We start from the raw sequence: 14,556 nt of genomic DNA, 5'->3' as shown, positions 1-14,556 counted from the left end.
TAATAAAATAATAATAATAAAAATAATGAAAGCAATTAAAGGGCTTAACTTTTTTTATTATTATATATTGCTCCTTTTCTTGCGCTGGCCTATTACTAGTACTATGTGTGACATACAGTAAATATGAGCTGGGCCCTGATTATTTTTTGGCAATTCATATAACTTTGAAAAGATAAAACTGCATTGACAAAGGATAACAATGAAATTCACCATTAATATTTTTTACTTAGATATATTCAGTACTGTTTTCCCTTTAGTTTGTATATTCCAATGAATACGTTTCTATGCGTTATAACTGGAATACCGTTATAACTATGGTATGGCCATACGGTCGACCCTCATTCCCAGCATACCATAACGAATAGATGGCATGTAGACATCGGCTGTCTCTGACATTACACGGGCAAAAAGGTCAAGTCCAAATTAAAGGACGCTCATTTAAAATCAGCTGCAGACTATTAAAGGACTCCCTGACAGAGGAATCAGCGGGGGGTAATGTAACATTAAAGCATTTACCCCTCGCTTAGGATAACTCAGGTCCCATCAGAGCTTCGGGTAAAAGGTTTGCAATATTGGGTTTCTTCCCTGGGTATTATGGCTTAGGGACCTTCTCATGAGGTTTTTTTTTTTGTAACAATATGCCAAAGATTTCTCGGGTCATGAAGTGCCCACCATTTTTAAAATAAAACTTAGCAAAAGTTGATGCGAATATTAAGACGTTGAATATCTTATTGTGCAGTTCGGAATCATCGTTTTATCACTGAGGGCGTATTGGTTTGAGTATGGGGAGCCGTGGAACTAAAGTGGTAGGGGGTGTCACTGATATAATATTCAGATCAGTGGGGGTTCACATCTTGGGGAGGTGGAACTAAATTTTGGAAAATCAGCTGTTGAAAGCAGAAGGGGTATACATTGTTTTTGCTTGCCAGTGTCGGAACTCTTCTGCCTCAGCGGGAGGGTGCACGTGCACCCCCGAGCCTACGCCATATGAATAGGGGAGGGGGCCTACTATATGTCCAAATATATTAGTTTGCTATATAAGTATTTTTATCCAGTTTGTTTCAACTACAAATAAAACTACGTTTCATTTACATTTTAGAAAATATAAAAAACAAAATATGATTTGTTCCAAAATTGGATCGTGGACCAGTCGTATAAGATGAAGGCCTCAAGGTTTTCACGTGTTCATGGGTACAAAAAGTGCTTTAAATATCTTAGTTTTAGTTATAAGAGTATACAAAATTAAGCTCCCGCTATGCGCTCGCATTATTATCGAGTCCTTATATTAAGTCCCCGAAATCTTGGTTGTAGAAGTAATGCTAAGAAAGTACTTAACTTCAGTCATTAGGAATCGGGGAATCCCCCCCAACAACCCGATGTTTAACTCTTAATTCGAGAAGCTGACCGGGAAAATGTCGTTGATTTTATTTTTACGCCCCCTCTCCAATTTGACAATGCTGGGTCCACCCTTGCCCCATTTCCATCCCGACTCTGACTCTCTCTCTATTTCCCCTCTCGATCATCTTTTTAACTCTTCTCTAAATTCTTGTTCCATTTTCCATTCCCTTCCCATCTACCTTTCTCGATCCTCGCCCCCCCCCCCCACACACACTTTTATTCCCACCCATCTCTTAGGTGATTTTAAATAATCTCAGAATATTAACCACTTCTTTCAAGTTGAAGAACTGAACTTTGCTTTTCTCTTTGATGATTAATATATTTATACATGCTTAGATGTTTATCTTAGAAAATGTATTCATTCACAGCATATAGCAGTATACGAAGTCCATTTATTAATTCAACAAACTTGACAATAAACATTGTATTGCAAATAAAGGGAGGACATTTAATCAAACAAACTCACAAATCTTTGTCAAACAATAAAATATATGATGGTATTACAAGTCATAAAGCTTTTAAGGTCATGAATAATTCATTATATAATTTATATAGAAAGTAATATTGGAAATAGCTTCAATTTTATTTAATGATTGTGTCCGCAATCAGAATATTTCACTCGAAACTCGAAAGTGTGAATAAACTCAATTATCTTTATCGTAGATTGCATTCAGAACTCGAATATCTAATTCGATACTTTAAATAAGACTTGAAACTCAAATTTGTAGTTTGGAACTAAAATTGATTAGAGGGTTGTGGCGTAAAGATGTTGGGCTTGCCGGCTTGGGGGCCATGGTCCCAAGAAGTTTCACAACCCGAAGAAAAAATAGAGAAAGGGAAGAGAGGGAATAGAGGGAAAGGGAAACAATGAAATAATATCTTATTTCTGAATATTTTTGTCAAAATCTATCCAAAATCAATGATTAATTTCTATCATTACAATTTCTGAATATTCTTGTTATCATGAAAAGCAATTTTTAGCAATAGGCCTGTATTTTTTTACCTCTGAATATCCTCCACACAACGTCACACTGCATGCGTAATTATTCTGCCACAAAACAAAATCCTCTTGCCAATTTATTGATACCTTGGTAAATAATATTCTTGAATATAAAAAATAGGTTTGTGTTAAGTGTAAACATAAAACAAAAACACAAATCAGCGTTAAAACCTGGCATTATGTCGACAGCTATCAAGCCTATATAATGTAAGATATGACATAATGATGCTGTCGATTACAACAATATAAACGCCCAACAAGACATAGGCAGCATATTTTTCAAAAATTACCTAATCTTTTCACTAAAGCAGTCATGATAAAGTTGCATCCTCAAAGAAATTGATAAAAAGGGGGAAATGATTAGAAAAGGGGAATTGGCAAAATAATGACGAAAAATACATTCCTATCTAGATTTCTCATCGACAGCACATGAGGCCGTAAAAACACAAATTATTATGAAAGTTACTGTGCTCTGTGTTTGGCAATTTATATATTGAACAATATTTGTTTCCTTTTGAATTTCGTGTCCTTTATTCTACTTGCTCATTCTTCCGTTTTACTCTCATTAGAGAATGAATAAAAGAAGCGGCAATGCTGTATCGGCTTACGGGTCGACGCCATCACCCCGTGATTCGATACAATCCCATGCATGTCCCATGCAATAAGCGTGGCATTTCATGCAGCCGATTTGACGGTATTTCTGTAAATCATCCTTCACTGAGTTGATCGTTCATGTGGTACATGTCATACCATAAGAGTCCAGATTTTCGAAGGGACCTGTTTCAAACAAGGAAAATGAATGACATAGTGTCTAAAATCGGAAAAATGAAATAAATTGCCTTGGTATTAAGCATATTTTTGTCCTAGACTCTGTCATTGCCAACAGAAAAAAATGGAATTTCCGAAACCGGGCTTTGAGAAGACACCTTGACCAAGTTTTTTTTATCCTATAATTATTTTACTTCCGCCTAAGTTTTGTAATGTTATTTCAATTTAGTTTCTGTTATTAAAACAAAAGCAGAGAACATCCATGCAACATGCATGAGTAATCAATGAGTATATTTGATTAAAATAAATGAATGAATAAACTTTGATTTCATTTTGTTGACAGGAAATGAGAATCCCTGCAGCCTGTAAAGATTCTGAGGTCAATCACTTATGGTAACTTTAAGGCGATTTTTTAATAACCATTAATGTACGCCAACAAATGAAATATTGGAGATAAATCATTCACCTCCTCTCGGATCTTCCAATTTCTTTTTTAATCTTACACGAGGGTCTTTTCGTCATCTAGCCTCAGAAATATTCGCAGGTTTTGCTTATAAGTCTCTTAAAAAGACAGCCTCTAAACATTTTGCCTTTTTTAAAATGTTGTATATATGCCTAACTTGGATACAAACAAATATAAAGTACCTTAGAATATCTATCATGGCTGTCCAGAATGGCTTCTTGATGTACGGAATGTCATACTTTTTACAAAGGGATTCCACTTGCGATTGGATCTTAGAGAGATTATGCCTCGGCATCGTAGGGAATAAACTGAATTCGAAGGACAACAATAAAGGATTGTGTGTGCAAATATTATGATATTGATAGGCAAATCAAATATTATTATTATCAAAATTGGAACATAATTAATGGTGAAACTCGGCAATCATAATTATGTGGACTCATTATAAGATTTTTTTTTTTTAAGAAAGAAAAAAACCTCAAGTATTGATAATCGCTCGGATAATCGTCGTGACAAGACAAACTGTAGAGTAAACGTTATTGCAACCTGTGATCGGGTATTGAAATCAAAATTAATTTCCTCCAATTTCATGACAAAAATCTTCGTTTTTTAATAATTGTATGTTATATTGGCTAATCACAGTTTATTCTTCTTCTAGTTTACGTGCTGATTCAATATGAAGAAGATAAACGCAAGTCATTTGGAGGTCAAAATTTTAATTTGGGGGTCAAGCCCATCATGGCCAAGCCGGATCACACATGCAATAACATGACAAAGGAATAGATTTATAGCGCCATCTCAAACAGTCTAAGTATAAGCATTATAGTTTCGACTTGCGACCCACATAATGATTTATTTCATGTTTTCTTCACATGTTTCTACTCATTCCTTATAGTGTATGATAAACGTTACTTACTGGTGTTCAATTTGGAAGTTAAGATGGCCCGTGAACCAATCAATAAAAGGGGAAGAATCGAGGTTGCAAGTAGCATGCATCTGTGGGTGATGATATACATCGTAAAGTTATAAAATCTGGCAATCATTTTGTGTCAATTGATGAAGTATCAATCGTATCTGGACATAATCTACATGAGAGAAAAATAATTGAAATGGGCTCAATAGGGAGGGGGGTTAGTATTGCTACCCTTTAGAAAACCAGTAACAAAAATTTCCGCTGTAAAATCTCCGGCAAACAAACTCAAATTTAAAGAGCGCCATCTCCGCACGAAGATAACTTGAAAGTTCCCAACCCCGAACATGCTGAGTTTTAGTTTATTACTCATGCTGTAGTTCTCTTCCACTTTAATTGGCTTCTTTCTTATATTGGCGTCTTCGCTCTTTTATAAAATAATCATTATCATCATCATCATCATCATCATCGTTATCATCATCATCACCATCATCTTCGTTAACATGTTAATCTACGCCGTCGTCGTGCTTCTCTCTCCCCCCCCCCCTCTCTCTCTCTCTTTCTTTGTCTGTCTCACTCCTTCTGTTTATCCCTTGCTCTCCCTCTCTATAACATATCCAAAGACCGTGTTTTCTGTATCATTCAATAACATTAATGTTCATTGACAATTACCTGTAAAGGGACCCAATGTTTATCATGTTCATCGTGTTCTACTGCCATTGGGATGTGGTTTGATTGACTAACCCATATGAACCACATACTCTGAATCACCCTGCAGAAAAGAAACAAAGCCATGATATCGACATTCAGAAATGTTCAGTAGAGATATAACAAAAGAATGAATTTAATTATTATCATTATTGTCGGGAAGCATCATGGCATGTCAGTTGGAGCCAATTTGTTAAAACATGATCTTCGTAGCCTACAACTAACATTAATAGGCTAATATCTATAGCCACCATAATTATAAAATATTTTGTAATAATTTCAGACAACGTGAATAATATACCTGCTAAGATATAAGATGGTATATACTCCGACAATTCCAGTAATAGGTGTGAAGAGATACAAACAGCGAATGAAGTATAACACCATCAAGAAAAGTTCCTGCAGAGAAAGAAAGTACAATATTAATATTGATATATTATTAATTGTATTTAGGAGTGACAGGGGGCAGCCGGATTGTCCCTTTGCAATTTCAAATAACAAAGAAAAATGAGGAATACAATGCATGGATAGAAAAATATGAAAGTAAATGTATCGAAAAGGGAGGCATTAATCGAAGAGTATAATATACATTATATCATTTCAATGATAAAATACGTCACATTTTAGGCGACTGCTGATTAGGTAATAATCAAATACCAACACATTGGTTGATCTTCAGCAAATATGATTTGGTTTAACACAATCATATTCTCATAAACATTGTATGTTTGAAAAAAAATCCTTAAGAGTTTTGTTTTTTGTTTTGTTATTTCTTATCATTGCACCATACAAAATAAAACAGATAATTATGAGTGTGTTAAAATGTTGAATACTAAATAACGTAAAGCATTATCAAATGAAAGATGCAGCAAACAGAGATTTACTACCCTAAAATAGCATTAAGTCCCAAACTCTCCAATGGGGAATGATGTGATCTGATCATTTGATTATCAGATTTATATCACTTTGTTATTGTGTAAGAAGGCCTGACAGTATTTAAAATCTTACCAGCCATTCTTTTCTTTTGAAGACGAACCGTAAAACCTCGTAGTAATAATATACAACTAGCAAAAGTGGCGACACTGTGAGATGAAGAGAAGGGGAACAATGTAAGAGAATACATATTTGCATTATTGTATCTTATAAGATAACAGCCATAAAGTAAAAGATACACGTAGATAATTCACTTCAATATATACAATGATTTAAGTTTTGTACTGATAAATCAAAATAAAAGAATAATCTGTGAATGATAGTTTACGCTATTAATCTAACGTACTTTCTTTTGGCATGTTTAGCTTGTTTAAGGACACAGTGATTCAAGTGAGTCAAGTCTTCGAAAGTTGCAATGTCATTTGAATTTCATGAAATTGTTATGAAGAATGCTTGACTTACAAACAGTGAAGTACCGATGTTGATGTTGATAAGGCATGAAACCTTTCTTTGACTTAGCCACCTCGATCGGTATGGTGTCGCCAACCAATAGAAAGATCTCCATTTTGATGTCGGGGTCCTTATCAATCTAAAATGAACAATGGTTTTTATCAAACAACTTGTAAAAAGTTTAGATTGAAAATGAAGGAAAGTACATTTCAAATATTTTATTCTGCTGTTCTCATAAATGTATATAAAAATTGAATGTAACAAATGTGGTACAATAAGTCCATTTGATAATAATTATGGCATTTTATTTAAAAACATAGACAACACAGTAAAAGAATATTTCATCAAACATACTTAACAAAGAGTGTTTGCAATAGAAGGACCGTCGTTATGGACAACGACGTAATCAAAGGCAAACGATTCGAGGGGACTGAATTGTGCATGGGTATATACCAAGGATTGGCCTATGGAGTACGTCTGTTCCGGAAAATTGTGAACGAGCCAAAAATAAGAAATTTTGAATTTAATGATTAATATTAAAACAAGTGGAGCGCCTCTGGCAGGGTGGCAGTCTCACCTGCATCACGCGATTCAATATGGTAGCAGTGCTGACTTTGAAAACTACTAATAAATAAATCACAAAAAACACCATTCATATAAGTATACAATACTACGTTCATTGACAATAAATGACATTTGACCTTGATCATGAGACCTAAGTCTTGTCAGTGATCCTTGATTACCCCTATATATCCACATTTAAAAACTACATGTATATCTATAAACTTTGAAAGTTATGACAGCAATCTAATAATTACCTCCAAAATGGCCAAAGTTCAATGGCCTTAAATGACCTTTGAATTTGGTCATGTGACCTGAAACTCGCATGAGATGTTCAGTGATACTTGATTACTCTTATTTCCAAGTTTTATGAACTAAATCCATACATTTACAGAGTTTTGATGGTAATTCAACAAATACCCCCAACATGGCCAAAGTTCATTGACCTTAAATGACCTTTGACCTTGGTCATGTGACCTGAAATGCGCACAGGATTTTCAGTGATACTTGATTACTCTTATGTTTAAGTTTCATGAATCACATTAATAAACTTTTGAAGTTATGATGGTAATTCAACAGATACCCCCAACTTGGCCAAAGTTCATTGACCCTAAATGACCTTTGACCTTGGTCATGTGTCCTGAAACTCAGGCAGGATGTTCAGTAATACTTGATTAACTTTATGTCTAAGTTTCATGAACTAGGTCCATATTTTCTAAGTTATGATGACATTTCAAAGACTTAACCTTGGGTTAAGATTTTGTTGTTGATTCCCCCAACATGGTCTAAGTTCATTGACATTAAATGACCTTTAACCTTGGTCATGTGTCCTGAAACTAAGCCAGGATGTTTAGTAATACTTGATTATTCTTATGTCCAAGTTTCATGAACTAGGTCTATATACTTTCTACGTTATGCTGTCATTTCAAAAACTTAACCTTCGGTTAAGATTTGGTGTTAACGCCGCCGCCGCCGTCAGAAAAGCGGCGGCTATATAGTCCCCCTCTGCTATGCAGGTGAGACAAAAATTTGACGTGTAAAGCGTTTCATCGGCTGAATATTATTACACAAAATTTGATGAAACTAATGGTGCCGACAATGCCCGTTGTGATTTTTTTAGAAAGGGGGTCAGCTCTTACCACGTTTGGTTTCGAATGGTGCAAATAATGACGATACTTCCACCATGATGCCGAGACACCCTTTGTGATGTAAAGATAAAGAAAAGAGTATGAAAGAGAAGAAAACGAGCAGGGGGTAATTTAGAGAGAAAGTGTGATGGAAAATTGGGAAGATTTCATATCGAAATTATACTGTTGTTATTCAAACTGCTGACAAATATAAATAAGATCACATTATTTTACCATGTAACAGGTGTCCATGATAAACAACTTTACAATTCCGAAGTATGTATTGTAATATATATGTAGAACCCCAAAGACGGGATCGTCCACTTATCCTAATTGCATAGGTATACATACTCGAGATTGCAGACTGCGACTTGAAAGTATCGAGTTGGTCATTATGCAGGCTGAATTTAATTATAAAGACTCCCAAGACGAAAACTTTCGCTCCAATTCCATTCGATCAATGAATAATATGCCCTACCTGAATTCCAGAAAACACGAACTTCTGAGCCAAGAGATTGGCTTTGGTGGACTTGAAGACGGACAGGTGACCGAAGTCGTGGTTGAGCCACGATCCTTGAACTTGACCGGTCCCGATAAGCAAGGCTGCAAGTATCCAGGAAAGAACGGTTCCACCAAGGAATGAGACGATGAGATAGGCTGTGATCTCAAGGGCGATGATGTGTGAGAGTTGGAAGACATAGAACCAATAGTTTGGCTTGTAAAGTCCCTGGTGGTAAAGCGATTAAAGATACCGATTATGACTTCGCTGTAACATCAGGGGTGCAACCAAAGTAGCAATATTTACCGGTGTAGATTAGAAAGACTTGGGACATTTGCCCCTACCCCCTCCCCAAACTCCACGATCAAGAAAGATTTTCTTTTTAATGAGGGAAATAAGAAAAAAAGAAAGGGCGAAATCTAATTTTCTGAAAGTTATGTCAGAATCTATACAAAATAAATTTCAATTCAAAATGGTCTAATTTACCACAAATTTTGCACCATACGCCATCCTTTCGAAGTATTTGACTCATTACGTAACCCTCAGTATCTTGATAAGAGGAACGAAAGCAAGGGCTAAATTTTGTTTATTTTGTAAACAAAATAGGCCCCCTATGTATAGTATAAACGTAATATTAATGTCACTAATTCCTTGAAAAGAAATATACTAAGGAGGCCTATGACCCGTGAATAAAAGAGACGAACAAAAATTAATTCATGGTATTTCGGTACAGTTCATGGTGAATTTCGAAAGATTGAAAAGTTATACCTATAAAACAATTTGTGATTTTGAGACTTGAACAATATTTTGAAAATGATAAACAGTGCAGAATTACGCTATACAATGTAAAGCGTTCAACAATCAGTCGACAATTAATTACAGACGGAACCATTTATAGGTTATTCTTGCCATCAGACAAACGAGACAGCAAATTATATTGCCATTAAGCAAACAAGGTTAACAGACAAAATGCAGTGTATGATTCAAAATTCATTTTCAAATACAATTATAGAGCTAATAAAATATTACCATTTTCTTGGTCCGGTTTCTAAGGTCTCTGAAATCTCGAGAAAGATCAGATATGTGCTCGCTATAATCCTTGACCTTTCCTATTCGATACATGTTCATATACTTGCTAACGAATTGCAGGTCTCGATGGAAGGCGATAAAGGCATCCTGCAAGAAAAATATAAATCATATATTCAAACTAGTTATTCGCGTAAGAAAAAATAGACACATTCACGTAGTTCTCATTGGAATGTTGGATATTGTAGATAGCTGCGATATAGCTATACAGAGCACGATATAATACATGTATATGTAATTGCAAACGAGGATCAATTTAGACTGTGTAAGATGTTCAAAAAAAACTTTTTAATATCTCTTTATGATAACCATTTCTCAGTGACATATGATATTTTCCGATAAAACTTATAACTTTATATAACCTACCGATGCATCTTGTCCAGCGTAGTGACTGATGATCGCCTTTCCGCCTGGATGTCTTTTCGACCATTCGGTGATATCATAAACGTCACCTTCTATCACCAACCACTTGTCCTCTGGCAGGGCATGGGTTCGAATCTCATCCCATGTGAAGAATTTGGGTGTTGCATCGCAAGGGCCAGTGTGTGTGAACGAATCAGATGGGTCTACCGATGCAGTCTTTGACCGCAGAACCATTGATGTACGCATGATGTATAATAGAAAACTTACGTTGCTCCTGAAGCGAGTACTGGTCATGAGAATGGTTGGATATATATTTTAAAGCCTGTATAACAATAATTTATTGGTGAATAAATCCAAATTAGCATACGACGGACTCACACAGGCCGATTACTTTTACTTCAATTACACCATGATTGTGCTTTGGGTTCTCAAACAAGCACATTTTAACAATTTCTCTGCTTATTTATAGATCGTCACGAAAAAGATAGCATCCAGATGACGTTCATGTGTGTTTTATGATACTCGCTTTGAAATAAAGAGATCGAAGTAAGAACTGTCGTTCAAGAGGCAATTTACGTTATATCATGGTACTATCGAGAAAGCTATCAAGAAATGGGTATGATACCCCTGGGTAGTGAACGCATATCATTATGTTGCTTTAGCCTTAAGGCGACCGCACACCTTACGACTGGTCTGCGACCCGATTTCAGAATAAAATGTTGTAGAATTTGATGCTAATATTGAGACTTGGAATATCTTACTGTGTAATGTTATAAATCATCGTATACGAATACCTATGATCAAATATGTGACTATGCTATCATCCTTCTTAGAATAAAAGATAATTTAATATCTAGTCGTAATGACGTCATAGCAGTCGTACGATTGGCTACGATTAGAAACTAAGTTGGCCTTTACTCCAAATAAAGGCTTGCAATCTTCCAAAATGGTTATAAGATTATTCTTTCAATTAATTTTAACCTCAAATAAAATGATATGTTCCATTCACATCTTCAGAAAATTAGCAAAATGCGATTTGTTCCACAATCGGATCGCGAACAGTCGTAAGGTGTGCGGTGGCCTTTATACATTGTACAAGAGGGACATATACTACGGCTCACTTTTCGACTATGCGGTCTTGTAGCAGATCAGTATGGAATTATTCGAATCTAGACTCCGGAAACATAGTAGATAGAGAGGTGTAATATTTTCATTTGGCACAAGGTGACGATTATATCCATGGAAAACCGTAAATGAAACGGCTTCATTGAAACGGAAAAGCACTGCAAATGTCGTATTCCATCCATCACAAAACATAATATACCCATACTTACCTCTGCAATTCAAGAAATATATTTACATGCAGGCTCTACTTCCTCCTTTTTTCGGCGTTAATGATTGAACACATTCATAACAGGCTCTTTTGATCGACAACCATCGTAATGACCACAACCTTTGTAAAGTGTGGTTTCGAGTACTGTGTCAATATGGATTTTTATTTAGATATATTTGAATAAGGAATGATACTTTTCAAAATTGCAGCGTATAATATTCGTTATCAACATTGATCAATTACTTTGTTAATGGGTTTTATAATCACAAGTTCATTTCCCGCTCCATGTATTGAGTGGTACAGTACGTGATGTTGGCCTAACAAATGTCGTTTTGATGCATAGCAACCATTGTGCTGTAGCGTTCACTGGAACACCTGCACGGCACATTGGAGCGAGTTGAACTTGACAATGGGGATGGGAATGAGAAATTGGAACATCGACGTCATGTGAACTTTGAACCCCTTTCAGCGATCTATCATCAGCACATGAAAACATGATCGGACCACTATTCCTTTCGAATTGCGCGTTCAGGATGAGGTAAGAGGGCGCTAACGCAGCAAACATGGTAATAATGGGAGATGGAGAGCAAAAAAAAACACCGCAGACTCCAAAGAGGTATTTTCAAACATCCACCTTGGCTAAGGCTACCATCCAGCAATGAACTCGAAAGTTACATCTCAGTAACGCGCACGTTCTGAATTTCATGGGGTATAATGAAATCAGAATAACCCGAAGTCCATGTGATTGCCTGGCTGTGACCATGATTTCATAGTATGTTACCGTATTTATTAAAAATATTATACAAAATACTAGAAATCAAACCAAATGATAATGGGGAACATACCAAAGTCCAAGAAAGTAGCGGCTCCAGATACTGCGCTGACGATGAGAAATAGGCTAGCATTAGCTGTAGGATCGCGATTCGGCGGTAGCTGTTCCTGAAAAGGGTATCAAAGGTGATCAAGTCCCTCGGTTTGCAATCTCTGTCGGAGTTTGAACAGTTCATTCTCATGCTCTCCAGACACTTAAAATTACCAGCAATCCTGCTCACTGTCCATTAATTATCTCAGAACAAGTCCCGAAATACCACTGATCTGTATAGTCTGGGACTAGTCTACAGATGAAGAGATCAGTGCTACAACGGCGCCAGCGGCGCTCCACTTTATATTAAGAGTTTTCAACTGATCACCCTCGAATATCTAGTATCTTCATTCTTGCCACGGATGTTAAGGCCTCAAGATCAACCAGCAAGGGTAATGGATGCTGCAACCCTTGACATATTGGTGTACACGCTTCTACCAGTTATGTTTCATCCCCTTCATCCATCTTTAAAACTGGACAATGCAGTGTCGTTCAGGCCAATTATGCTCAATAATCGGCTCTTTGATTGTGGACATCGAAAGAAAAACAATACAAGACAGTTTGTATTCGATACAATGAGCAAGGGGGACGTGCGACAGGTATAATACCCCCGTGTACATCAGTAAATCCCCAGACAAAGGTGTCAAAGAATACAAGTTAACTTAACATTGGGTCTCGCTCCCAAGTCATGCCTTTGTCAACAGCTGGATAACAAAATGCTTGGCTGTGCACGAAAAGTGGAAGCCTCTATTAATAAGTGTATAAAAAAATATCATCGCAAAACGGTTTCAACAACAAAAAATATAACATAAATTAACTAATCTGAAAATTTTAATAAGATTATGAAATTGGAGGGATGTCTTCTCATTATGATATATGCACAAGTTTGTTTTTTTAAGTTGTAAACAAAGTTTTATGAAATTGCATATTGTCATTTACATTCTCAAGTATGGATACCTTTTGCGACAAAAATTGACTATTCAATTATAAGTGTGAGCAAGTTTCAGGACATACAATTTAAGGTTTCTTAAATGTCAAGTTTTTAGTATAAGGTGTGATTTCTTTTCGCAGTCTAATGGTAAGAAAATGAAAAGTAAAATATTTAAGTAACACAATAGACAACCCAGTCGGATCAAACTTTAATGATGCCTTAGTATACCCTTTTTTCATGAACAGAGATGAAATATGGGAAGGGGGTTAATAGAACAAGGGGATCGTGAGAATGGATGTAATAAATAGATAGATTGATGTAGTAGTAAATAAACGAGGAAGAGATTGAGAGCTTTAGGATCGAGACACTATAGAGAAAGGTGAGAAATTGGAAAAAGGACAGAGAATGAAAGAGAAAGATATGAAATAGATGATATAAGAAAGAAAATTTGCTATCAATGGGAATGAAGGAAAAATGTGAAATAGTGTGTTTCAAAACCAAAATACACAATACCTCAGAATCAAATTTAGCATTGATTATCCTCAATATATAAACAAGTGATAACTGTCTTCCAACAGGGAGGGAACAAGTAGGGATTAATCAAGCAGGGTATCTTTGGAACTGTTCTAACACAAGATAATAATAGACTTTGTTGGACTGCTTTGGCGGTACCAAGAGTGGGTAATACTAATGCCTGTACAAAATGAAATGTACTATTTGTTCATAAAATAATTACAAAGGATCCTTGTTTTTTCAAAACTCCCTCATATCTAACCTGGCCAGGGACCCGTTGCAGAAAGAGTTGTGATAAAACACAATTTAAAAAATCAAATGCAACTTTCACCCAATAATATATGCATATCAGGGGCTTGCGCTTCATTTTTTTTTTTGCATTTAAACGCAACTCTTAATGCAACATGCCCAGAAATAATACTCGCAATTCAAGACATAGCTTTATCACTTCATTGCTGCCGACATTATCATTTAAGGTTCTTACTTGTAAATGGCCCTGTCACTTATTGCTGTCTAATCATACAATCTGAGTACCAGTAAGAAATGGCTACATTTATTTGACTCTTTAACTTCTCTTGCTTGTTTACAGACATATCTATACATCAACGTAACAATGACTTCCTATTTACTATTGATTACATACAAAACTAA

At 35.8% G+C, this 14,556-nt stretch overlaps 1 protein-coding gene across 3 annotated transcripts; it reads right to left on the bottom strand.

Annotated features, from left to right (window-relative positions):
* Window positions 1-1,825: 1,825 nt before the first annotated feature.
* On the bottom strand, window positions 1,826-12,948 carry LOC129256333 (acyl-CoA 6-desaturase-like). 3 transcript variants are annotated; one of them, XM_064096982.1, is made up of 12 exons: window positions 12,445-12,948; window positions 10,270-10,552; window positions 9,847-9,993; window positions 8,797-9,045; window positions 8,331-8,390; window positions 6,643-6,769; window positions 6,256-6,329; window positions 5,549-5,646; window positions 5,212-5,311; window positions 4,546-4,625; window positions 3,812-3,937; window positions 1,826-3,175 (listed from the first exon to the last, which is right to left on the bottom strand). In XM_064096982.1, exons 2-12 carry the CDS (start codon window positions 10,510-10,512, stop codon window positions 3,106-3,108), a joined length of 1,374 nt encoding a protein of 457 aa, XP_063953052.1. In that variant the 5' UTR covers window positions 10,513-10,552; window positions 12,445-12,948; the 3' UTR covers window positions 1,826-3,105. The 3 variants fall into 3 exon arrangements, with proteins under 3 accessions (XP_063953052.1, XP_063953053.1, XP_063953054.1); XM_064096983.1 differs by having other exon boundaries at window positions 10,270-10,588; window positions 12,445-12,935; XM_064096984.1 differs by lacking the exon at window positions 12,445-12,948 and adding an exon at window positions 11,601-11,816.
* Window positions 12,949-14,556: the final 1,608 nt, after the last annotated feature.

Source organism: Lytechinus pictus, chromosome 3 (assembly GCF_037042905.1).
Source record: "Lytechinus pictus isolate F3 Inbred chromosome 3, Lp3.0, whole genome shotgun sequence".
NCBI classification, from domain to species: Eukaryota; Metazoa; Echinodermata; class Echinoidea; order Temnopleuroida; family Toxopneustidae; genus Lytechinus; species Lytechinus pictus.
The sequence above is the reverse complement of the archived record's forward strand: the minus strand, read 5'-3'. Positions and strand labels throughout refer to the sequence as shown.

Coding starts and splice junctions, on each gene's coding strand:
- LOC129256333 (XM_064096983.1), bottom strand. CDS start 10,560: ATGACCAGTACTCGCTTCAGGAGCAACGTAAGTTTTCTATTATACATC. Junction 9,994..10,269: donor ACGCTGGACAAGATGCATCG/GTAGGTTATATA, acceptor TTTTTCTTGCAG/GATGCCTTTATCGCCTTCCA. Junction 3,176..3,811: donor GCCATGATAGATATTCTAAG/GTACTTTATATT, acceptor TGTTTGAAACAG/GTCCCTTCGAAAATCTGGAC.